Below are 24,394 nucleotides of genomic sequence, written 5' to 3'. Positions count from 1 at the left end.
AATCAACTTATTTATCAAGATAAGAGAGATTTATTGCATAGGTAACGCAGTTTACTGGAATTCTTGAAGAACTGGAAAACATCCTGCGTGGGTGGATTCCTGGTTAAAACATCGCAGTTCAGGATGTAAGGTCGCCAAAGACGCACTGAAGCTGTTGTGAATTGACTCATTCTGCTGGAATATGGGCAGGAACTTGCAGTTCAGGGTATATGTGCGCCAAAGACGGACTAGAAACACCAAAACTTGGAAAACCACGCCATACAGACTACGTTATGGAAATGTGGGTAGAAAAGGTGTAATTAAGAAGACCTTCATCATCAATGCTGCTCAGACGGACTACATACATCTCGTTGATTGTTTCTTCAGGAAGGAGGTGTTACAATCTAAGAAATCAACGCAGTGCTGCATTCCTGTCTGCTGTATACACTAATCCTATACTATTGTATACACGAATATAGCACTATGCACTATATATATATATATATATATATATATATATATATATATATATATATATATATATATGTAACGTATTACGTAGGTATATCAGCATCGGCCCAAATGTAACTCAATAATGTCACCGCCCCCTGAATTTTGAACATTAGTGCTCTACTAGAAAAGTCCAGTAGTTAATTAAAGTAAAGCAGTCTACAGAAAAACATCATGTTATTATAGAAATAATGGGGTTTTCTAAATCATTTCTATTAATTTTAAGTGTGTTTGTTTTTTGTGCGTCAGCTGAACATGATTTGCATCAGCAGTAAGTATTAAAATTATGTATATGTATATTGGGATATATAAAGAAAAACTTAATAATAAATATACATATTTGATTAACAATATTTAAGTAACTTACAATATAGAACAAAATTATAAAATTGTACAGTTAAATAGATTAGCTCTTCGTTTTGGAAGAAACGATAATTTAAGTGAATCCTCAAAAACTGCTCGGACACCTAATGATAGCTTCGATGAACATTCCATGTAACCATCTGCTTGAATCTTTTTGGACATTTTGTATCCACTACAATAACTCACTTGGTTTTTACATTTAGAAGAACGTAGATCTTGTTTTGTTCCCACCAAAAAATAATGTACGTGAGGTAAAAAATGTTGTATTTCAGGATACCACTTATATTTAACGTTCTTTAGCGATGTTGGATTATCAATAGCAAAACAAATTAATACTATATTGGTATTTGAATATGACAGTGGTCGTAGTCGATCGTAATCTTCTTCACCAGCTGTATCCCACATTGTCAAAAACACTGTTTTATCCTCAATTAAAACTTCCTTATAGCACGTATCAAAAACAGTTGGTGTATAATGTTCCGAAAATTCATTAGTAGTGTATAATGTTAATAACGAAGTTTTCCCACAACCACCATCACCAACCACTACAATCTTTCGTTTTATTTCCATAATTTTCTACAAAAATCTACATTTGACTATTGCATAAAAAGCAGTTATTTCAAAATTCACCATCTTATCTAATACTTTTGATCGTGAACTTACACGAAAAATGTTATCAAAAGCAAATATGTTTTACAAATATAGGAAAACAAATAATGGCTGCTTTATGTTCTATGTATGTATAAGAAAGCCTATTAATTTGTTATATTATTAAATTTATTTTTCATTACTTATATGACATTTTAAAAATTTATAAATATTTACGCTATAAAAGTATTATAAATAAAGAAATAATATGTAGAAAATTATATGCAAATTATATTTTATGAAAGAGTTTTAAACAAAAAAATCTATTATTTTACTTATAAACTGGTTTATTCAAGGAAAAAAAAAGAAGTGACTGGTTGAACGATAACACAAATCGACACTGGGGGTAAAAACAAACCTACCCGTTTCACGCGTTCACCAGTCAGGTAGTTAGAAGAATAGATGGCCATCTGTCTGAGCTGTATTACATAACACCTACTTCTTAAAGAAACGGTCACAGGGATGTACGTGGGAGTTATTCCGTCTGGGCAGCTTATAGTTGTAAAATTTTGTTTGAGTACCCACTGTACCTTCGCGCGCCAGTTTGCTTTTGAAGATCTTCGAAATGGCACTGTTTCTAACCAAATTCCCATGGTACCCCTCTACAGGATAGTCTTCCAAATTTTGGTTACTCCAGATTCCAATAGTCTACGGCTATGAAACTGAGTTACTGCAATCCACCTTTGGTCGCTGTTCACCCTGCACTGCAAGCTTCTATCTAAATTCTAGTAGATTATGTTAATTCATTCATTCAATTCAACTCCATGTAACCACTGAACTGCTTGAATATTTCGGACATTTTGTAGTTACTACAATAACTCACTTGGTTTTCACACTTAGAAGAACGTAGATTTTCTTTTGTTCGCATCAAAAAGTAATGTACGTGAGGTAAAAATATTTTATTTCCGGATATCACTTATATTCAATATTCTTTAGCGATGTTGGATTGGGTGTTGTTGGGCCTAGTAATCGGTCGTCGGCAGTTGTATCACACATTTTCAAAGAAACTTTTTTGTCTTCAATAAAAACTTTCATACGACATATATCAAATAATAACAATTAGTACATAATATTTCAGAAATGCATTAGTAGTGAATGATGTTAATAACGAAGTTTTCACACAACCACCATCACCAACCACTATAATTTTTCTATTTATTTCCATGAATTTCTACTAAAATTAGATTTGACATTATCTAAAAAACAGCTATTTCAAAGTTGATCTTATCCCTTATCCTTATCTTAACTGTTACCCTTATCTAATACTTTTCATCGCAAATTCATAACACAGAAACGTCATAAAAATGTCATAAGAACAGAAAAATTGCTGTTAAATGTAAATATATCAGATGCAATCAAATTATGTATATGCTATAAAAATATTATAAATAAAAAATAATATAGAAATATAATAGAAAATTGTTATTTTCTTAATTATGCTTTCTTTACGTAATATATAATAATAAAATATAATATAATATATATAATGTAATAATATATGCTGTAATATAAAATTATATTTTAGACCAAAAATTTATGTGGAAAATGGACATTTATATTTTGAAGTATTTCAAAATAAACAAATTCGATTATTAGCATCAGGACTCCTAATCAATAACATTGATATTATGGCGGCTTTAGGAAGGGTATATACTTAATAAAAGAAATGAATGAGTGAAATTATATAAACGTTCGTTTTAGGAAGCAAACGCTACATTACTATTAAAAACATATGAACTTTTTATTGCACAACATCAATCTCAATTGGATAACCTTTCTAAGAAAATGAGTCTTGTTATGGGAAATATGTTACCTTCAGTGAATAGTTCCAATACTAATTTTACAAATTTCGACTTAAAAATTACTAGATTAAATAGACGCATAACAGTTTTAAGGAGACTGGTCTCTAATGTACAAGCACGTCTTAACAAAAATGAGTGCAACAGTTCTCCTTGTAAAAATGCTGGTACTTGCTTGGATATGTATGGGCAATATTTCTGCTTGTGTCAAAATGGATGGGAGGTAAGAAGAATACAATGCAACAGTTTTGTAATTATATCAACGAATAATTTTAGGGCCCAACATGTGAACAGGATATAAATGAATGCGCAAGATTTGTAGGAACTGATTTAGGTTGCCAAAACGGAGGAACTTGTCAGAATTTCCCTGGATCATATCAGTATATTATTTCCTTTATATAAAAGTTGAATATCGCAATGAATACGTTGTGATTTTAGGTGTATTTGTGTAAACGGATGGATTGGTACTCATTGTAATAGAAAACCGAATGACTGTAGCTCAGGAGGGACTGAGATTTGTGGTCATGGCACTTGTATTCCTCAAAATAACAATATAGGGTACAAATGTCTATGTGATGCTGGATGGACAACAGATGGTGTCCATATGGCCTGTATAGTAGACGTAGACGAGTGTAAAAACAACCATCCTCCTTGTTCAACAAATCCTTTAGTAATGTGTACTAACGTACCAGGGTCTTTTATGTGTCAGCATTGCCCACCAGGTATCTTATTTTAAAAATCAATGAGATTTGGTGATCTATAAATAAAACATACACATTTTATTTCAGGTTATACTGGAAATGGATATTATTGTGCTGATATTAATGAATGTGAAATATTAAATGGTGGTTGTAGCGTAGCGCCGCAAGTTGAGTGTATTAACACTCCAGTAAGTTTACGTTTAAATATCCTTCCAAAATATATATAAAAACAAGTTTTTAGGGATCGAGTAAATGTTCTAGTTGCCCACCTGGATACGAAGGAGATGGAAGATCATGCTCTTACAAAGGCTTATGTAATATAAACAATGGTGGGTGTAGTTTATTGGCTCGCTGTGTTGATTATTCCGGAACGATGTCAGTTCCTGTACAATGCGTATGTCCTAGTGGGTATGTGGGTACTGGTGTCGGTCCTAATGGTTGTATAAGAAATGGAAATGCCTCTCCATGTTTGCCAAATCCATGTATCAACGGTAAATGCGTAATAAGTAACTCCACTGAAGGATTTAAGTGTGTATGTCAAAAGAAATACTTTGGTACTTACTGCGACCAGTATCAAGATCCATGTGCTTCAAATCCTTGTTATAACGGCGGCACCTGTATAAATCAGGCAGCGTCATTCCGCTGTAAATGTCCCACTGGTTATATAGGCAGATTATGTACGCAAGAACTAGAAGGTATTAGATATAGAAAATAAAAAAGTACTTCCGTCAAATATGTTCTCTTTTAGCATGCGGCGGTAGATTGACAGCGCCTAATGGAACCATCACATATCCCGTCAAAAACAGCACTTTCCTCAGTTCCATGTCCATTAGTTGTTTATGGATACTTAAAACAAATGAATCTAAAATTCTGCAACTTGATATTGAAAAATTTAATTTATCCGATGCACCATGTAAAAACGAGTGGTTCCAGGTAATATAATATCATAACAATATTAGTTATTATACTGTAAAACATAATAAATGTTATTTTAACAGATTCAAGAAGTAAACACAATGACTGTACCTTTGGGAAGATTTTGTGGGAAAACTCCACCATTTAATGGAACATATAAATCCACACGTAACCAAGTAATATTATGGTTAAAATATCAGGGACAGTCAGAAAGAAGACCAGAAATACAAATCAGTTGGCAAGCCATAGAACCAGGTAAGTGATAAATATTCTAGAGTGATAGTAATATTACATATTTTATACTTTATTTCGGGTTATTTATCTGTACTCTAGTATGTGGCGGTTTGATTTCTGATAATAGTGGTATAATATCATCACCAGGATGGCCTAGTCAATATCCAAATAACAGGTATATATTTAAACTAACCTGAAGAAACATGTTATAATATTCTTTAATTATTTTAGAAACTGCTTGTGGAATTTTAATGTACCCAACAACAAAAGAATAATATTCCACGTGTATTCTTTAGATATCGGAACAAACACTGATTGCTCGAGAGATTCAATATCTGTAAGTTTTAAATTTACTGTTAATTAATTCGTATTGAAAAATAATTAAAATAATCTTAATTATGTCTGTTATATCGTTGTAGTTTCTAACAAAAACTAATTGGCTTGAAGACTCACAAGACTTAATATTCCACAAAATTTGCAATTCCACAATACCTCAATCATTTTATTCACCAAGTCCTCAAGGATATATTAATTTCAAATCTGATGCTAGTGATCCACATGGTGGTTTTCAAATAGGATATAACGTAGTTGATGGTAAACAAGATCCGTCTATAACTTATAGTTGGTACATGACTAGTTTTTAAAAGGTATACCTGCTTGCGGAGGTACTTACACCGGGCAAGATGGATTTATTCAGTCAGTTCAGTTCAGTGAATCGTTACCCGAGGAGTTAACTTGTTTATACCAAATAAAAATACCATTCAATCAAACAATTACTGTAGACATTTTAGAATTAAATCTACCTAGAAATTGTCAACGTCAAAGCCTTACTGTAAGTTCAAAATTTACAAAACAAAATCTGATGTAATTTGTTTAAATATACATTTTTTAGTTTTATCAAGGATCCACAACAGAGTCACTATCTTTGGGTACATATTGCGGCAGTACCTTACCTGGTCCAATTGTAACTTTTAGTGACAGTCTTCTTATTGAATCGAGAACAAGAAAAAATGAAGAAAATCGTTGGAAATTAAAATATACTATAGGTATATAATTTAATCCAATCAAAAATTATTTTATTCTGCATATTTTATTTTAGTATGCTCAAAGACGTTTAAAGAACCAAAAGGTAGTTTTGGAACAATGACCCAAGTGACTAAGAACAATAAACCATTATCTACTTGTACATATTTAATCGAACAACCTGAATCAAACATTATTTTGCTTAATCTTGAAATGTTTGCTGCGGATCAAAATGCCAATGCTTGTATACTCTCAGATGCTCTGAATACCGTAGAGGTATATGCTATTTCATTTTTTATTCTGAAGAATAATATTTAATATTCAAGATTCGAGATGGAGATAGTGCTAACTCTACACTTATTGGAATTTATTGTGGTGGTAAAGCTAGAATACAATCTTCCACGAACTATTTATGGATTAAAGGTCCAACTAAAGGATTTATTGCAAATTATACTACAATTAATATAGGTATTTATATTTTCTGTAGTGAACAAGAACAAATAAATAAGCCACAAAGTTTTGGGGACATTATGGTGAAGGAATTTTAAATTAAAGTTGATATATATATTTTAGGTTGTGGAGGAATATTAAGAACAGATAGACGATCTATATCCTACCCACCAACAGATGAAGAAACATATAGGGCCAATAGTAAATGCAGATGGGTTATTGTGGCACCGCCTACAAAAATTATTCAACTAACATGGATTACTTTCGAACTTGAATTCAGTCCTGATTGCAATTATGATTATGTGAAAGTGTTTGATAACACTACGGATTCTGGACAAGGCGATTTAATTGGAACATATTGTAATAACAAATTACCTCCGGTTTTGCTTTCTCAATCCAATATTGTTACGGTCGATTTTGCATCTGATGGGAGTATTAATAATGGAGGATTCTCAATATCGTATGCATTCTTGAGGAAAAATAACCGTAAGACATTTAATTACTATAGATTTTTATTTAATTACTGCAGACTATTTTAGTTTGTGGTGGAAATTATTATACAGCAGCTGGAATTATTCGGTCTCCCGGTTTTCCAAAAGAATATCCCACAAATAGAGAATGTGTCTGGACTATAACAGTACCAACGGGAAGTCAAATAATGCTTAATGTTACGCGTTTCGAAATAGAGTACTATACAAAATGTAAATATGATTATTTGGAAGTCAGGTAATTATTTATATAACTTATATATAATAATTGTTGATTGATTTTTTATTTTAAGGAACGGCGGTACATTTGCTTCTCCAATAATTGGAACGTATTGTGGCAAAAGCATTCCACAATTTATCTCTTCCCACACAAACAAAATTTACCTTAAATTCAGATCAGATCTGAGCACATCTGCTCCTGGGTTTGAGATTAAATGGTCTGCTACAGCAACTGGTAATTATTATAAATATTTGTTAAATCATCCTAAATCCCTCTCTTATTTTAGGATGTGGAGGTATATTAACCGGCTCAATGGGATCTATAATGTCACCTCATTATCCAGAACCATACAATAAAAACACCATATGCATATGGAAAATTTTAGTTAGCGCTGGATCAAAAATTCAAGTTATTTTTGGTGATTTAGGACTAGAAGAAAATACCAACTGTATATTTGACTTTGTTGAAGTAAGATTGTGTTATTTAAACAACTTTGGTATAATGTTATTACATTTTATGTACATATGTTTTCTTGTAGTTATATGATGGATACACATTGAATTCAAAAGTAATTGGTCGATACTGTAAACCCTACATACATCCAATACAATCAACAGGAAATAAAATGTTGGTGAAATTTAAATCAGATGTTACTTTAGAATCAAGGGGTTTTCACCTACAATACACAATCATCTGTAAAAATGTTCTAAAAGGTTTCAGTGGAGTCATTGAAAGTCCTAATTATCCTAATGAATATTTGGAAAACCAAAATTGTGAATGGGACATAATTGTTCCTAATAAAAATAAAATTAATATAACATTCTCGCATTTTTCACTAGAAGGGCGTACAAACAGTTGCATGTATGATTACTTAGAGGTATTATCTGCAGTATTATTTATTTATTTAATTGATTAAATACATATGATTTTAGATATTATACCAAAGTGAAGTTTTAGATTCAAATGAAAATACTTTCGTGCAATATGGTAAATATTGTGCCGAAAATAATCCAGGCCTAATAACCATTAATTCCAATCATGCCAAAATTCGTTTCATTTCCGATAATTTATTATTAGGAAAGGGCTTCCGATTAGAATGGCAACTTTTCGGTTGGTGGAATAATAATAATTGAAAACTTTTTAACTACTTTTATGCGCATTTTAGGTTGTGGTGGTGAATTAACGCAATCTTTTGGTACTTTGCAGACACCAAATTATCCGAAACCGTATCCAGCCAACGTTCACTGTAATTGGATAATTAATGTTCCAATTGGACGAGGAATAGGATTATTTATTAGCGAATTAGATGTGGAAAAGGATAACAATTGTAATTATGACTATATAGAGGTAAGTGGTTAAAAGTGAATTTTCTGTCATTACATCTAAAAACATTTCTCTAAATAAAATACTATTACTTATTTTTAGATATATGATGGCAGAGATGAGACAAATAATTTATTAGCAAAGATGTGTCGCAATCCAAACCCGTTAACTCTAACAACCTCTAGCAATGCCATGTTTATAAGTTTTAAATCAGATTTCAGCTATCAAGGAAAAGGATTTTTGGCCCATTATACTACTATAGAACCAAGTTTGTATTTGATTTTTTTACTTAACATAATGCTCATAAATTATCTTTTAATTTTTCAACCAGTAATGATCATGTTAATTTTTTTATAGAATGCGGTGGTATATTGCCCTTTGACACTGGTTACTTTTATTCACCAAACTATCCTAAAAATTATAATAAAAATGAAACATGTGAATGGTCTATAACTACTAATGAGAACAACCGTATTGAGTTGAAGTTTGGGGAAATCGACATATATAAATACAATTGCAACAAAACCCATATAAAGGTAATAACATACTAAAAACTAACACTCAAATTGTCACGCTTACCAAGCTGTGACGTAGACTTTGCGTAGGCGTAATACATATAGCCCTTCCAATAAAACAGCCAATAGATATTATAGATGACGTCGAATATATTGCCAAATGCAGTTTCCAAAAATATAAAATTTGTTTTAAACTCGGAACTCATTTTACTCGTTAAAATGAGGCAGAATGCTATCTGATACGTCAGGACATGTAACCAAATGTGTTGGTAGTGGTCGACCCTATTCCCAAATGTATGCGAAATTCTTTAAAACCTTAGTGATAGTAGTTATTGCTTATAAACCAAAAATTCAATTTGATGCAGCAAAATTCGACATGTTAACATCATATAATTTGATGATGTGCATTAGCTGTTTTATTGTATAGTGTTATAGGTACCCAATTTAAATCCAGTTATAAATTCAATGCTTTTAAGATTTATGACGGACCTAGTGACAGTTTTCCAATTTTGCAAACTATTTGTGGTTCAGAAACTAATATAAATCGAACTTATACTTCAACCAAGAATCATATGCTAGTTAAATTTGTTAATTATGAATCGTTAACATATAAAGGGTTTAACGCATCATATCGTAAGGTAAAATTGAGAAAATATTAATTGAATATATATTAATTTTTAATTATAAATATTTTAGGCATGCGGAGCTTTTATCACTACAAGTACTAACGGAATTATCGATTTAACCAAAGACTATGCAGCTGGCGCTGAGGATCAGCAAAATTGCTCGTACACCATACAATCATCAGATCCAAGTACTGATTATTTCCATTTATTTACATTGTGATGCTTTTTACCAGAATACTTTTTAGCAAAACGTATTATATTTACAATGACGAGACTTTCGGACAATCACCTTTGGTGTGACAATGACGATGCTTTCATAGAAATTTATAATGGCCTGTCCACTAGTGATCCCCTACAAGGATCGTACTGTACTGATAAGCTCCCTCCATCAATTATCAGTAACGGGCCAGCTCTATATATACTTGTTAAAGAGCATGTCGACCTTTATGCTACATATGCAGTATTTGAAGATGGTAAGTACATCCAGCAGATTTCAAGTATTTTATTCTAGTAAACTTTTTGTAGAATGTGGTGGGGACCTAATTGCCTTAACGGGTAATATTGCTTCACCAGGATGGCCAGAAAGTTATCCCAAAAATATGACGTGTGTTTGGACTATATCTCAAGGCCCTGGTGAATTAAACAGTTCCATATAAGTGACGGAATACATTATCGCGATTTATATATTTCAGGCAATACCGTTTCACTCCAATTTTCATCATTCGATATACCGGACTCCGAATTTTGTAACAATGACTATTTGGAGATTCGAGAAACAAATGAAACTGGTAAACTATTAGGAGCATATTGTGGAACCAATATTCCAAGCAACGTCACAACTACAACTGGAGCCATAGCACTTATCTTTAAAAGTTCTATGTTAGCTGAAGGTGTACCAAGTACCAAAAAAGGATTCTACCTTGAGTTTTCTTACAGTAAATCAAAAACAGTCCATTACTTAATGAGAGAGTAAGCTAATCTTCATTAATTTCAGCACCCAACGCCCAATTAACAGGTTCATCAGGTAAAATAGGAAATCCACTCTATCCATTTACACTAGCAACATACGATTCATTTTCTTGGTTAATAACAACAAAACCAAAAACAAGGATTGAAATAACATTTGAGGAGTTTTATAGTGATGGGGAACCGACTGATTGTTCTAACAGTGGCATAAAGGTTACAATATATTTTTATTAAAATTCATATACTAAAAATTTATATTTTTAGGTTTATGATGGGATGGATAATGACGCTGTAGTTTTAAAGGAAGTTTGTGGATATGGAGCACCACCTCCTGTTATATCTACATCTAATATGGTTTTTATAGAATCGGATTATTTTTCTGATCGAATACCAACCAAATTTCTTTTGTCTTGGAGAGAACTGACTACCAATTTAAGAGTAAAAAACAATAGCTTAACAAAGAAAGGTAAAAACAATATTTGGACCAATATATATATATATATATATATATATATATATATATATATATATATATATATATATATATATATATATATATTATTTTGATTTTAGAATGTCATTATATTCAACAAGTTAAAGTTAATGAAAATGTGACGATATCTTCACCTGGTTATCCCGCCTATATCAAAAGAACGAGTGAATGTGAATGGATATTTGAAACAAATCAATCGTCGCATTTGAAAATCACTATCTTGGACATTGACTTTACAACATGGGCAACAAGAAGTTGCTATTATGCTACTACCCTGAAATTATATAAGAAAACGTACGACACTGGGGAGTTCCAATTAATTAAAGAAATATGTAGTAGTATTACAAATGACTTCGTGTTCTATGGTACAAATATTGTTAAAATTATTTTTAAACCCTTTAACTTTTTGACGAGAAGAGGCTTTCAAGCATCTGTATCAACAGGTAATGGAATATATATTTAATAACTTACTTATAATCAAATATAAATATAATATTTATAAAATATTTAATTTCAAACATATAGCTTTATTTCATTTAATAATGTGATAAATAATATTATTTTATTTTCAGTTTGTGGTGGTTATTTAACAAAACCTTCAGGTTATATCATATTTGACAAAGATAATGATAGAGGTAGTGAAGTAAGTATCAAGTTTGTGTGTGTTTTTTTAAATAATTAATCGCAAATTGTTTCAGTGTCAATGGAATATAACTGTAGGATCTGGTCGAACCATTAAAATTGAATTCTTAAGTTTTAATTTGGGCGGCACTAATACTACTTGTAGAAATGCCTTAACGCTGAGAAATGGTAAATTTTCAGATAGTCCGTACCTTGGTCAAGGAAAATATTGTGGAAGAAATATACCTCCAGTATTAACATCAAACAGTAATCATTTATATATTAAATATGTCGGACTAGCTGATATACCGGTAATTTCACTCACTAGATTATTAAATGAAAAATATTTACTCTTAAAAAGTAATGTATATTTCTATTAATTCAGGGATTCAAATTAAAATATGAAGAAAAGTATTTTGAATGTGGTGGGCAAATAACATTATCATCAACCGATAACTTTACTGAAATTACAACTCCAAAATACCCAAATATTCCAGATCCTCATACCCAATGCATATGGGTAATAACGGGAATTCGTGGAGAAATATTGAGGGTTGACTTCGAAGAACGATTTGATTTAACTAGTTCTCCCAAGTATAGTTATATTCTCATGTGCTTACTGTATCCAGTAATTAATTATCTTATTTGTTTTTAGTTGCGAAAAAGACTATTTGGAATTACGGAATGGTGGAACTCAGTGGTCACCATTGTTGAACAGATATTGCACCGAAATGCCAGAAACAGTTTTCACAACTGACAACATATTATATATCAAGTATTTCACTGACGTTGATGAACCAAAGAACGGATTTAAATTAAAAGTTTCCTTGGGCATTTGTGGTGGAACATATCGCGGTACGACTGAATTCGACAGTAATAATATAGCTGGAAAAATAGAGTTAAACAAAAATTGTACCTGGCAATTCAGGGCTATTGAAGGCTATTATTATGAAATCAAATTTAAGAAAATACACTTAAAAGGAAAAGTACATTTATATGAAAAAATTGGAAATAATGGTATTACTAATTAATGGTGGTTAATACTTTGATTATTGATTAATTTCTGTTTTCAGTCACCGATTTAGGTACATTTACTGGTAAGGAGTTACCATCACAAACTCTGATATCAGCTGGAAATGTCGTTATAATGGATTATATGCCAACAAATAATAGGGACCAATTTACTTTAGATTTCAGTACAAAGACAGAAAGTAAATACTAGAGACAGATATATTAAAATTGTTTTAGTGCAAAGTTAAATTCCTCTTACAATCAAAATTATTTTTAGAATGCTCAAAAACCTTTACTGAAGAATCAGGTATAATAACATCTCTTAATTATCCATTATCGAAACCTTCAAAAACAATATGCATTTGGAAAGTAAAAGTACCAGAAGGAAGAAGAATTACATTTTATGCAGAAGATGTTGATGTGGATAATGTGATTTTTATGTTGTTCAGTGGTTTAACACGTGGAATCAAGATATCAGATACTATTGAACCACATAAAACTTATGAAACGGTTAGTAACACGGCGAAAATTGTTTTTGGTCATATGAATCCAACAAACCATAGAGGAATAAAATTAACATACTCGTCAAATAAACCGACATGTAAGTATTATCAAAAAATCAAAAAAAAAAATTAATTAAACTAGATCAGATCACAGGAGTCTAATTATATAAACTTATAGATTGCCAAGGCAGTTTAAATGATACAACTGGAGTTATTGAAACGCCAAATATAACGGTATATGAATGTTCGTGGTCGGTTAAAAAGCATCAAAAAGAAACATTTGTGTTAGCCATTAATCTAAGAACAGACGGTAAGTCTGGATCATGTTCTGAATTTTCTTCAGGAATTATGATAGAGTACAGAGTGCACTGGATAACTATTTGTCAAGACACTAAAAATAAAGCCCACATATTACGACTTCCTGCGCCTTCCGTAACAATCAGGGTAATATTCTTTATATTCTATTACAAATAATTATACAATACCATTAAAAACATCTAACTTTACTGAGTACTGTACAATATGTAGTACGACAATGTTATAAATATTTTTTATAGAAAATATTATTAGTTTATATATTATTACTGGTATTTTAGGCAAGAAACGATATCAAGACTCATTTTAACTTTAGTATATCATATAAGAGTTATCCTTGCGGTGGTTTTATCAATGGAATGTTACAAGGAACAATAAAAAGTCCAAATTATCCAAATAGTCCAAAGGAATCAGTGGAATGCGCGTGGGATATTTCAGGAATGATGAATCGAATAAAAATCAATGTTACATCCCTGGAATTAGGAGATGATTGTGATAAAAGCTACCTTATCATCTATAATGGTGACTGGTCAGACATGCCGAAAATTGGTAAATTCTGCCGTAATAACAAGCCGGATATAATCATTACAGAATCATCGAAAGCATATATAGAATATAGATATGTTCAAGGAAGTGATAGCATCGCTAAAGGTTTCAGTTTAGATTATGAACCTCACGTGACATGTAAGTAAAAGCCACGTAAATACTAAAAAAGTACTAAATTCTTTGAATTTACAGCCTGTGGTGGTATTTTACAATCGTCTTACAACGTAATTGAAACGCCAAATTATGAACAAAATTATCCAAACAATATAGAATGCCTTTGGGAAGTAAATTTTCCAGCTGGTAGAATTATAGAATTAAATTTTGCTTCCAGATTTCATATAGAAGAAAGTGCGGGATGTACCAAAGATTTTGTTGAAGTAATAACAAATAACATTAGGAGTTCATTTTAGATATAATGGGATACTTGCTATTATTTTAGGTATTCGATTGGACTGACGTAAACTGGATTTCGAAGGGAAAATATTGTGGTCGAGAAATACCAAGATTGATGACTTCATCGGCCAATCGGATGAAAATTTTATTCAGGAGTGACGGAAATAATACGGCTACGGGTTTTAGAGTATATTATACAAAATATTTATTAGACGAATACTATTTTTCAAAATTATTTTTAGGCTAATATGTCTTGGAGGTGTGGCGGTCAGTTAATAGCTACCAACAATGTTAAATATCTATCTAGTCCTAGTAATCCATCGTTATATCAAAACCTATATACTTTACCAAATTTAAACTGTACTTATATAATTACTCCAAGTACTAAAAATGGAGTTATTATAATTCGTTTTCTAGACTTCGATTTACCACAAGGTAAAAAAATAGGATTTTGTTGTTTACACTTATTTGTAATTAATAACAAATATTTTAGGAACTCCTGCCTGTATTTATCAAAACTTTACAATACAGCCAGTGAATGGTATTTCTTATAACAAAGTCTACTGTGGAAATAAAGCGCCTGAAGACGAAAGATTTTCAAGGCCCATAAAAATAATCTTTAAAACTATTGATTTCTACGGAATGTATAGAGGATTCAAAATTGCTTATTCAATGGACGGTAATTCAAAAATAAAATAACTCTTTAAACATATTCCTAATATTTTGTGTATAACAATTTTATTTATTGTTTTAATTATATTTCTAGAATGTGGTGGAAATATAACTGAACCAACGGCTCTTCGCTTAGACAATGTACCAAAATTAAGTTACTTTACAGCTTATAACCCACCGCTGAAATGTTTCTGGAATATTACTGCTCCAGAGAACAAAATACCAGTGTTAAAGTATTCCATAAATATTAGAAATTCTTAATAAACGATATTAATCACGCCATTATTTTAGCATATATAACTTGACAATGTCGGATTCATATTGCTATAAAGATCACCTTAAAGTATACGATGGCAAAAAAATTTCAACATCAAAAGTCATAACGGAATTGTGTAAAACGGTGGAGGACTATATTATTTCTGGAACTTCAAATTCAATGCTTATAAATTTAGATATACCTGCACAAGCTTTCGTAAAATTACTAGGAGATATCTATTTTACATATGGTAAATGTTTTAAAATTTTCTTTGTCTGATTAAGTCTGTATAAATAGTTATTATTGTATAAATCGTTAAGGCCCAGACGCTGGATGTGGGGGTACCGTAAATTTAAATGGAACTGACAAAACACGTTCTATCGATGGTCCTATAAATTTATCAAATATCGACTGCCAATGGAAAATTTTAGCACCCAGAGATTATAAAATTAAAATAGAATTTTTGGAAATAAATATTAATACAACATGTGGTTTTCCTTATAAAAACTACACTATGTTCTGTAGTTGTGCATTTATAGAGGTAAACATAAACATTTAATCGAGGAATCACTCGAAGAGCTACCCTTAAAGGGTATTACAGAATAAAATGTTATTTTTTAGATAAGAGATGGTGCTGGGCCTAGGGCAGATTTAATGTCAAAATTGTGTACAAGTGATAATAGAAGTACCCGAACATATATAACATCTTGGAACACTGGTTATATAAGACTGTTTTCTGCTGGTCATCAAAATCATCCATTTTCTGCTAGAGTAACAGCTTTTCTAAGTAAGTATAAGCCTGGAAATCCCCATAACTTTAATATCGCCTACTATTCATCAACCTTTATAATTATACAATCAGACTTTTATTTTTTTACAATTAAGCGTAATTTCTCTAGTTGTTCACACTAAAATTGAGAATCATTCGTTTGCTTAACTGAGAGTAGCCGTTGAGAGAGAGAGTATGGTGGACGATTTTTCAACGTTACTCACGACTTGATGAGAATGATGTTTAACTCTCCAAAGTCATTTATGACGACTTATCGCACGTTTTAAAAATGGCTCGATTTCTTTACGGTTCTTTTATGTTTTTCGCATTCGAATGATGAGAAACCCATGCATTAAGCTTTTTGGTAGCCAGCTTTATATAAACGGTTCAAAAATATCCTGAATCTTTCATTATTTTTCTCAATTTTCAAATATAACAATTTTACAACTACCAGGCAATTTCGCTGTTTATACGAATAAACGATCAATCTTATATTTCAGCGCCATGTGGAAAAACAACATTGGTATCAAAGAATATACCACAAATACTTACATCACCTGGATACCCTCAACCATATGCAAGTGATATAACTTGTATTTGGACTATTGTCGATAACACAGATAGTAAAACTATTCAAATTCACTTTAACGACTTTGACTTACAAGATGAAAATAGGGAAATTCAACATCAACTAAATAGCTGCGGGGGAGATCACCTCGAAATTTCTGATGACCCCAAAAAGATTTTAAATATGGAAGGACATGGTATAAATCCATATAAATATAGCTCATCAAATGTAAGTAAAAAACTGCGATAAATATACAAATAATGTTTAGTAGTTAAAAAATCAATAATTAAGGACAAATGCCGATATTAGCTATTAAGTTATGGATGTATATCATTATTTTGAATATAAACGAGGCGAACTTCAAAAAACGATGTTTACTGTATTCAACATAAACCTCTCTAGAACCGAATTTGTAGTCAAACAAACACAAATTCGGATTTCTACAGGGTATCTGCAGAATACATTAATCTTTCCAAAAAATTATATATTTAGTACAAAACCTTTCTGACCAATTTTGCAGTTTCGCAGAGAAAAATTTAATACTCATCTATTTTGTGGAAGAAATGAAACACTTTTTGACTTCTATTCACTTGATAAAACACTTGTTATTAAATTTACAAGCTTTTCATTTGGACAAAAAGGGAGAGGTTTTAATTTAACATACAGCAATACCCGTAAGTAACCACTATACCAATAACCACTGAACATGTAGAAATATAAACATTTTAAAGGTTGTGACAGGAACATATATGCAAATGAAGGAAGAATTAAAAACAAGGAAGTGGTGAGCAGTTGCTATATTTCAATTACATCAGATGTAAATACAACTTTATCACTGTATTTCCTTTCACTCAGTTTGTATCCTACTTATAATTGCAGTCAAGCAAGCTTAGAAGTATGATTTTACAATTAATATGTAATACAACCTGAATTAAAAAATCTCATTAATTATAGGTAAAAGAAAACAATGCAACGGGTCCTGTTTTATTAACATTTTGCAGTTATGGAATGCCAAGTCCTGTCTTTTCGAGCACAAACAAATTATATATATCTTTTAAAACATCAACTTCGAATTATAACTTACTTAAAAGAATGAATTATGACTTTCTTTTTATTGGTTCGAAAGATGGAATTGGATGTGGTGGAAATCTATTTAATTATATGGGCAAATTTACTAGCCCTATGTATCCAAATATTTATAGGGAAGAAAAAATATGTACATGGAATGTTAAAGTACCTGTTGGTTATAAAGTAGCATTGAAATTTGCAGGTAAATAATACAAATAAAAGTAAATATGTATATATAATCTAATATTTTATAGTGTTTGAAATAACTGGAGCCTGTGCCAAGAATAAATTAGTTGTTGCGACATATCAAAAAGGAACAGAAACTGTACATACATTCTGCCAGAACGTAAGTAGTTAGTCAATGATTAGTCATATATACCATACCGATTCAAAATTAACTATATATTATTATATTACAGGAGACTCCTGCTGTTTTGTTTTCTGACCTTACCGTAAAAGTACAATATTATTCATCTGTAAACAATGGTGGTATTGGATGGACAGCAAGTTTTCAAGCAGTTAAAACAGAAAGCACTGCAATATCTTGGTTTTAATATATGAAGACCTATAAATTAAATAATTCTAAAAGATGAAAAAAATAAAATGATATTGTAATATCCAGTTAGTGTCTAATTTAAACCCAATCATATTTCAAATATGTTTCTGTTTTGTATTTACTCACCAAATATGATGAAGAAATGAATTAGCACTATCTTTTTGAAACTACTAAGTTTAACTAAAGTAAATTATAGATACAACAGTTTAAATTCACCAAAATGTATAAAACCAAAATAATTTAAGACATCTACTACTAGACTTTACGTAAAAATATATACCGGGAATATACTTTCTAAATTGTCAACTTTTTGACATGTATTACAAAACAAAACAAAGAGATTAAATGACAAATTTGACATTTTATGTTTTCATTACATTCTTAACCATTATTAAACATATTTTCAAATAAGCTGAAGCAGCATTTATAGAAAATACTTTAAATAGGTTTAAACGTTTAATGAATGCTTAAAAATATTTTGAATTTCAAATTCCAAAATGGAGCCATCTTTTGGTAAATATTTGAAATACTTATTATTATATAGAAGTTATCTCTATGTTATTTTTTTAAATAAATAAGTTTATATTTACTTAATGAATATTTTAATCTTTTTAATTTATTATTGTAATTTTTGAAATAAAATATAAACTTTTGATATATATTAATACAAATTGGCAGCAAAAGGATCATATAACATTCTTGCTATCTTCATCTGCTGAACAAGGATGTTAAGTGTTCTGGTATGTCAATAAAATGTGTATTCTTAACGTCTGGGAGTGGATAATGTAGATGCTTCCATTTATCCTCAAAAGTCAAAAGAAATTCAGGAAGTTCTCAAGTTTAAGAGCATTCATTAATGGTACTTAAATACCTATATTATCACTTTTATTGTGAAGAAATGTTCATATTTCCTTGATAGGCGATACAAATTTTAAAGTGATATCTCATAACTGTGTAAGACAATGTTTTGTTTGTGTTAAGAAAACATCCTTAGAACATAAGTGAAAAGAAAGTTGTGTTATTTTTAAGTTAGATAACTGAAAAGTTTCGAAACCCCTAAATATAATTTAAAGTAAATAGAACAGTGTTTAAAATATTAATTATTTTCATTAAATGTGTAGTGCTTTTCCAATAATAATGTCTGAATAATGAAATATATTCAAAATGAGTCATACAAGTGAATCAAACCATTCAAATCCTTTATCTCTACCCCTACGAGTGGAAACTGAAGATCATTCTGAAAGTGCTAATTACTATGAAGAAGATAAAAATAGTTTCAATCAAGCAAATGAAAGTAATGAAAATGATTCTTTGGGCCCCTTGCCTCCTAAATGGGAAAAGGCTTTTACAGAAAGTGGCGAAGTATATTTTATAGAGTAAGTGTAGTAAACATTAATTTATTAAGGTTATCTAATATTTTGAAATAGGAACATGTTTTTAAATTAATTTAGTAAATTAGGTTATTTAACTGTTTTAAGGCAGATAAAATTAGAGACTTTGTTTATTTGACTTACTTTGACTCATATTTTCTCAGATGATACTGTTTATAATTATATTAAACACTCTCCAGTCCTAAACAGTTTAAATCTGTTAATTAGGTTTATGTAAAGATTTAAAGTAATGCTAAAATTTGAAATGAATATAAGTGGAAAAGTTTTGTTGTAAATAACAATAATTTTAGATCAACATTTCTTCTTTTGTTCCAGTCATTCAACAGGGACTTCACATTGGTTAGATCCAAGACTTTCCAAATTTCAAAAAAAAACCTTAGAAGATTGTATGGATGATGAATTGCCTTATGGGTGGGAAAAAATTAGTGATCCCCATTATGGTACTTACTTTATTGACCATGTTAATAGAAGAACTCAGTATGAAAATCCTGTAATACAGGCAAAAAGAGCAGCATCACAAGCATCTGCTAGAGCAAGTAGAACTTCTTTTACTAAAGATCCTTCTGAACTATGTGGCCAAAGATTTCGAACTTCCTTAGTGAAATCATCAAGAGGTTTAGGTTTTACTATAGTAGGAGGAGATGATGGCATAGATGAATTTTTACAAATAAAGTCTGTAGTTCCGAAAGGTCCAGCATGGTTAGATGGACAACTTCAAACAGGAGATGTAATAGTGTTTGTCAATGATACATGTGTTTTGGGTTATACACATAATCAAATTGTTAGATTATTTCAGTCAATCAGTGTAGGATCTACAGTACAACTTGAAGTTTGTAGAGGTTATCCATTACCATTTGATCCAAATGATCCAAACACTGAAGTTGTTACAACAATTGCAGTTGATGCCCATTTACAACCTGTGTCAAATGATAAAAGGTTATTAGACACAAATTACAATTTTTTAGATGGTGATGACAGTGTTTCTAGGGGTGAAGAGAACATTGATTCTCCAGATGATATTGATGACTTTTTAAAGGAAATAAATAATTTAACATTAGGAAAAGTTGAAGTCAGAGTGAGAATAGTCAAAGGAAATTTAGGCTTTGGCTTTACTATTGCTGATAGTGCCTGTGGCCAAAGAGTTAAAAAAATATTAGATCGCCAGAGGTGTAAAAATCTTATGGAGGGTGATATTTTACTTGAAATTAATGATATTTCTTTACAAAATATGTCACATGATGATGTTGTTCAAGTGCTTAAAAATTGTCCTTATAATAGCGAAGCCACTATTTGTGTGCAAAGAGGTTGTCAAAATAAGGCGCCAAATGTAAGAAATAAACCTAGAAAACTAGATAATCGTTACACTGGAAAGGATATTGGTAATGCATATAGAAGTAAAACACCTACAGCTGATATCTACAGTACTCAACCCAGAGAAGTACTTCCCAGTAGGCCTAAAACTCCTTTAGTTGATACAAGAAGTCTTACTAAAACACCAGTTAAGGATGTAAATTCGAATTCAAATGAAATAATGAGAACTGACTTTCAAAATGATGGTTTCACAGGGGACAGATCGCGTTTACGTTTATCACTTATTGATAATCAGGAAGATGATGATTTAGACATCGATATATCCGAGAATAACCAAACCAAACAGCCTTATGAATATCCACCTCCAGTAGATCCAAAATTTAGTTTATACGTCCCTTCACATGGATATGACTGTGCGTGCGCGTTTTGCGCAAGTCCAAGACCAAATGTTTTAGATGGTGCTAATTACGATAATCCTAATAACATTAAAAAATACGACTGGTGGTATCAGCAAAGTAGCAGAAATGATTATGTTACTACTCACGTAGTGCTCAATCGTCAAGAAACGGGCTTTGGATTTAGAATTGTAGGTGGCATTGAAGATAAATCTCAGGTATGTAATTCGGTAAAGTGATATTTGTGTACCTTTAAATAATTAATAAGCAGTTATATTGTTTTAAATTTATCTGAAAGTTATGATTAATTTTACTGTAGGTAGCGGTAGGTCATATTGTACCAGGTGGAGCAGCTGATTTAGATGGAAGAATGCAGTCAGGTGATGAAATTGTTAGTGTGGAAGGTTTCTCAGTTTTAAAAGCATCCCACAGGCAAGTAGTTCAACTGATAAACGCAGCATCAGCCCGAGGTCAAGTTAGCTTGATATTGAGAAGGAGAGTTTTTCCACCAGGGCCACAGCCATCAATTAACTATAGTTCAATGGCATGGCCTATCGAAAATACTCCTCCAGTTATGCCTACAAATCATGCTTCACAATTAGTTGTTGCCAACACACATTCGAACTCCACTTATGATGTAACTGTTCAAAGATCTGAAAATGAAGGGTTCGGATTTGTCATTATATCATCTGTAAATAAGATTGGTTCTACAATTGGTGAGTATTAAAAATATATGACGTAATTATTCTGTTAATTATGTGTTTTAAAGGACGTTTAATTGAAGACAGTCCTGCAGAGAGATGTGGAAGACTGCGCGTTGGTGATTATATTGTGGCAGTAAATCATATAGACATAATGCATCTAAGTCATGGTGATATTGTAAATCTTATTAAAGAATCTGGCCTTTCAGTAACATTAACAATTGCTCCTAATCCAGATTTGTGATTTTTTCGATCTGAAATTGTTATAATTCCTCAATCTAGTTGTTTGTTTGAAATGTTTAATCATAAATTTTATATTATAAACTTTTAAAGTTGTATTATAAACTGTTGAATATCGCAACTTTGATGAACAAACTTTTTTAATCAGCTTTTTTTTTACTAAAAAGTAATTCTTACATGAAATGATCTTTGATATTATTAAAAATATATTTTGTTACAAATGAAACCAAATTATTTCTTCAGAATCGTTTGTGATAGTAGAGGTGTGCAGAGAATACCCAAAAGTAGGTAGAAGAGTAACTTAGATTTCGTATTTACATATTTCTAATTTTTATTGAATGTAAAATGCCTTATGATATGTTTAAATAATATGACAATAATTTAGGTATATAGGATTTATATTTTATATATTTTTCTCTTCAGTTCTCAGTGAATTCATTTTTAATGAAAAGATAGTATTATGTATAAGAGTAATGAAACAAATGTGCTTTTTTCAATATAGAAAACATTATGCAAAAAGGCCTCTTTACAAACCCAACGAAATATTTTACTTTAAACCGAAGATTCAGTGTGTTTTTAGTAAAATAAATTTATGGGTTCTAGGGCTTTTGTTATTTTTCGTTCGTAAAATTAACAAAACCTCTTTAATGTAGAAACATTTTCGTGTATTGACGGTTTTTCAATGCAAAATAGATACATCTTTATGTGATAGGTTATAATATCACTGCCGATATTCTAGGATTGTTAAGAACTGAACGAATTTATGGAGCACCAGAATCTCGTCGATATCTTAACTTCAATTTTATACATGCTAAAGAATTTTTGTTATGATATTGATCACATTTTTAATATAACATTTCACTTATATATTAGAATAGATCTTATATATCAACTTATTCTGTAATATTTTCTTCATACACTTGTTAAAATTAATATTTATGATACTGTTAATTGTATTTAATAGAATATTTGAAATGTATTCAAACATCTTATCTATGGTTGAATAATTATGTTGACTGAAATACCGCTATATATTAAGTATTTATTTTTTATGACTGAAATATATCATTTTTCTTATGATTTATAAAATACTTTAATAGTACAGGAAAAGAAATACGTTGTACACATCTTTTGTGTTATATTCCTGTGCTTAGTACATGAAAAATAGTTATATTCGTTACCTATCATATTGCGATTTTTATTATTTATTATATTAAAATGTCTGATGATATTTATAGCTGATGAATGCTGTTACCTCTTGCATTTGCAATATATTCCAAAATAAATAATGGGATTTTATTTAGCGCTTTTTATTTTTGTAACTTTTTATGCTCTCGTATATTTATACTTGTATTTCTGTCATATACTTGCCTTTTGAAATGTATCATATTACTTATTTTATAGCATTATGTAAAATTTATTCTTTTACTTCCGTGATGTTAATATTACAATTATTTTTCTATGCGTTATTTCATTGTTCTAAGTTATTTTAATATTCGTGAATTTGTAAAATTTTTGTAATTCTTTCAGAAAGAAGTAACATTGATCTAAACTGGAACAGGTCGTTTCAACTCAAAATTTCTGTTATTGACATTCCGGCCAGCTTGTATATTTGTATTAGACTGATTATTGTAATATTTTGTAAATACTGTGTTTTGCATTTTATAAAATATAAATGTGAGTTATTGCTATATTGTATCTCTTAACTTTGTTTCCCATTAACAAATAAAAGTTCCCTGGGAAGATTTATATATATATATATATATATATATATATATATATATATATATATATATATTAAATAAGACTATGTGATGCTTCTGTG

The 24,394-nt window shown here is 30.5% G+C and overlaps 3 protein-coding genes across 3 annotated transcripts; 2 read left to right on the top strand and 1 right to left on the bottom strand.

Moving 5' to 3' along the window:
* The first annotated feature begins 606 nt into the window (after positions 1 to 606).
* Positions 607 to 18,596, top strand: Cubn (Cubilin). The gene is made up of 55 exons (XM_076405077.1): positions 607 to 760; positions 3,026 to 3,146; positions 3,202 to 3,522; positions 3,576 to 3,679; positions 3,738 to 4,021; positions 4,088 to 4,188; positions 4,242 to 4,695; positions 4,749 to 4,933; positions 4,999 to 5,170; positions 5,249 to 5,324; positions 5,381 to 5,486; positions 5,569 to 5,743; positions 5,797 to 5,981; positions 6,042 to 6,195; positions 6,249 to 6,448; positions 6,499 to 6,640; positions 6,746 to 7,108; positions 7,162 to 7,348; positions 7,404 to 7,564; positions 7,617 to 7,798; positions 7,869 to 8,207; positions 8,263 to 8,440; positions 8,496 to 8,677; positions 8,756 to 8,921; positions 9,011 to 9,189; positions 9,645 to 9,806; positions 9,865 to 9,982; positions 10,040 to 10,267; positions 10,320 to 10,427; positions 10,487 to 10,729; positions 10,789 to 10,973; positions 11,025 to 11,226; positions 11,334 to 11,696; positions 11,826 to 11,896; positions 11,952 to 12,185; positions 12,260 to 12,468; positions 12,530 to 12,891; positions 12,948 to 13,085; positions 13,163 to 13,486; positions 13,567 to 13,832; positions 13,985 to 14,387; positions 14,442 to 14,626; positions 14,689 to 14,829; positions 14,885 to 15,077; positions 15,136 to 15,321; positions 15,409 to 15,547; positions 15,606 to 15,820; positions 15,891 to 16,111; positions 16,192 to 16,357; positions 16,840 to 17,135; positions 17,428 to 17,581; positions 17,639 to 17,802; positions 17,862 to 18,177; positions 18,230 to 18,321; positions 18,395 to 18,596. Exons 1-55 carry the CDS (start codon positions 681 to 683, stop codon positions 18,527 to 18,529), a joined length of 11,016 nt encoding a protein of 3,671 aa, XP_076261192.1. The 5' UTR covers positions 607 to 680; the 3' UTR covers positions 18,530 to 18,596.
* On the bottom strand, positions 814 to 1,504 carry LOC143197034 (ras-related protein ced-10-like). Its single transcript, XM_076405079.1, has one exon. The coding sequence runs from the start codon at positions 1,420 to 1,422 to the stop codon at positions 871 to 873; it is 552 nt and encodes a 183-aa protein (XP_076261194.1). The 5' UTR covers positions 1,423 to 1,504; the 3' UTR covers positions 814 to 870.
* Positions 18,597 to 19,262: 666 nt separating the features above from the next.
* On the top strand, positions 19,263 to 24,260 carry Magi (membrane associated guanylate kinase, WW and PDZ domain containing protein magi). Its single transcript, XM_076405076.1, has 4 exons — positions 19,263 to 19,907; positions 20,238 to 21,846; positions 21,948 to 22,344; positions 22,398 to 24,260. The coding sequence occupies exons 1-4, from the start codon at positions 19,696 to 19,698 to the stop codon at positions 22,571 to 22,573; spliced, it is 2,394 nt and encodes a 797-aa protein (XP_076261191.1). The 5' UTR covers positions 19,263 to 19,695; the 3' UTR covers positions 22,574 to 24,260.
* The last annotated feature ends 134 nt before the right edge of the window (positions 24,261 to 24,394 follow it).

The sequence above is a fragment of the Rhynchophorus ferrugineus genome, unplaced genomic scaffold (genome assembly GCF_030347505.1).
Source record: "Rhynchophorus ferrugineus isolate W39M unplaced genomic scaffold, kcgeb_rfMv2 rfM5, whole genome shotgun sequence".
In the NCBI taxonomy this organism is placed as follows: Eukaryota; Metazoa; Arthropoda; class Insecta; order Coleoptera; family Curculionidae; genus Rhynchophorus; species Rhynchophorus ferrugineus.
This window is presented reverse-complemented; position numbering and strand designations above follow the sequence as displayed.

Coding starts and splice junctions, on each gene's coding strand:
- Cubn (XM_076405077.1), top strand. CDS start 681: ATGGGGTTTTCTAAATCATTTCTATTAATTTTAAGTGTGTTTGTTTTT. Junction 7,349..7,403: donor TATGATTATTTGGAAGTCAG/GTAATTATTTAT, acceptor TTTTATTTTAAG/GAACGGCGGTACATTTGCTT. Junction 14,388..14,441: donor TTATGAACCTCACGTGACAT/GTAAGTAAAAGC, acceptor TTGAATTTACAG/CCTGTGGTGGTATTTTACAA.
- LOC143197034 (XM_076405079.1), bottom strand. CDS start 1,422: ATGGAAATAAAACGAAAGATTGTAGTGGTTGGTGATGGTGGTTGTGGG.
- Magi (XM_076405076.1), top strand. CDS start 19,696: ATGAGTCATACAAGTGAATCAAACCATTCAAATCCTTTATCTCTACCC. Junction 21,847..21,947: donor GCATTGAAGATAAATCTCAG/GTATGTAATTCG, acceptor ATTTTACTGTAG/GTAGCGGTAGGTCATATTGT. Junction 22,345..22,397: donor TAAGATTGGTTCTACAATTG/GTGAGTATTAAA, acceptor TGTGTTTTAAAG/GACGTTTAATTGAAGACAGT.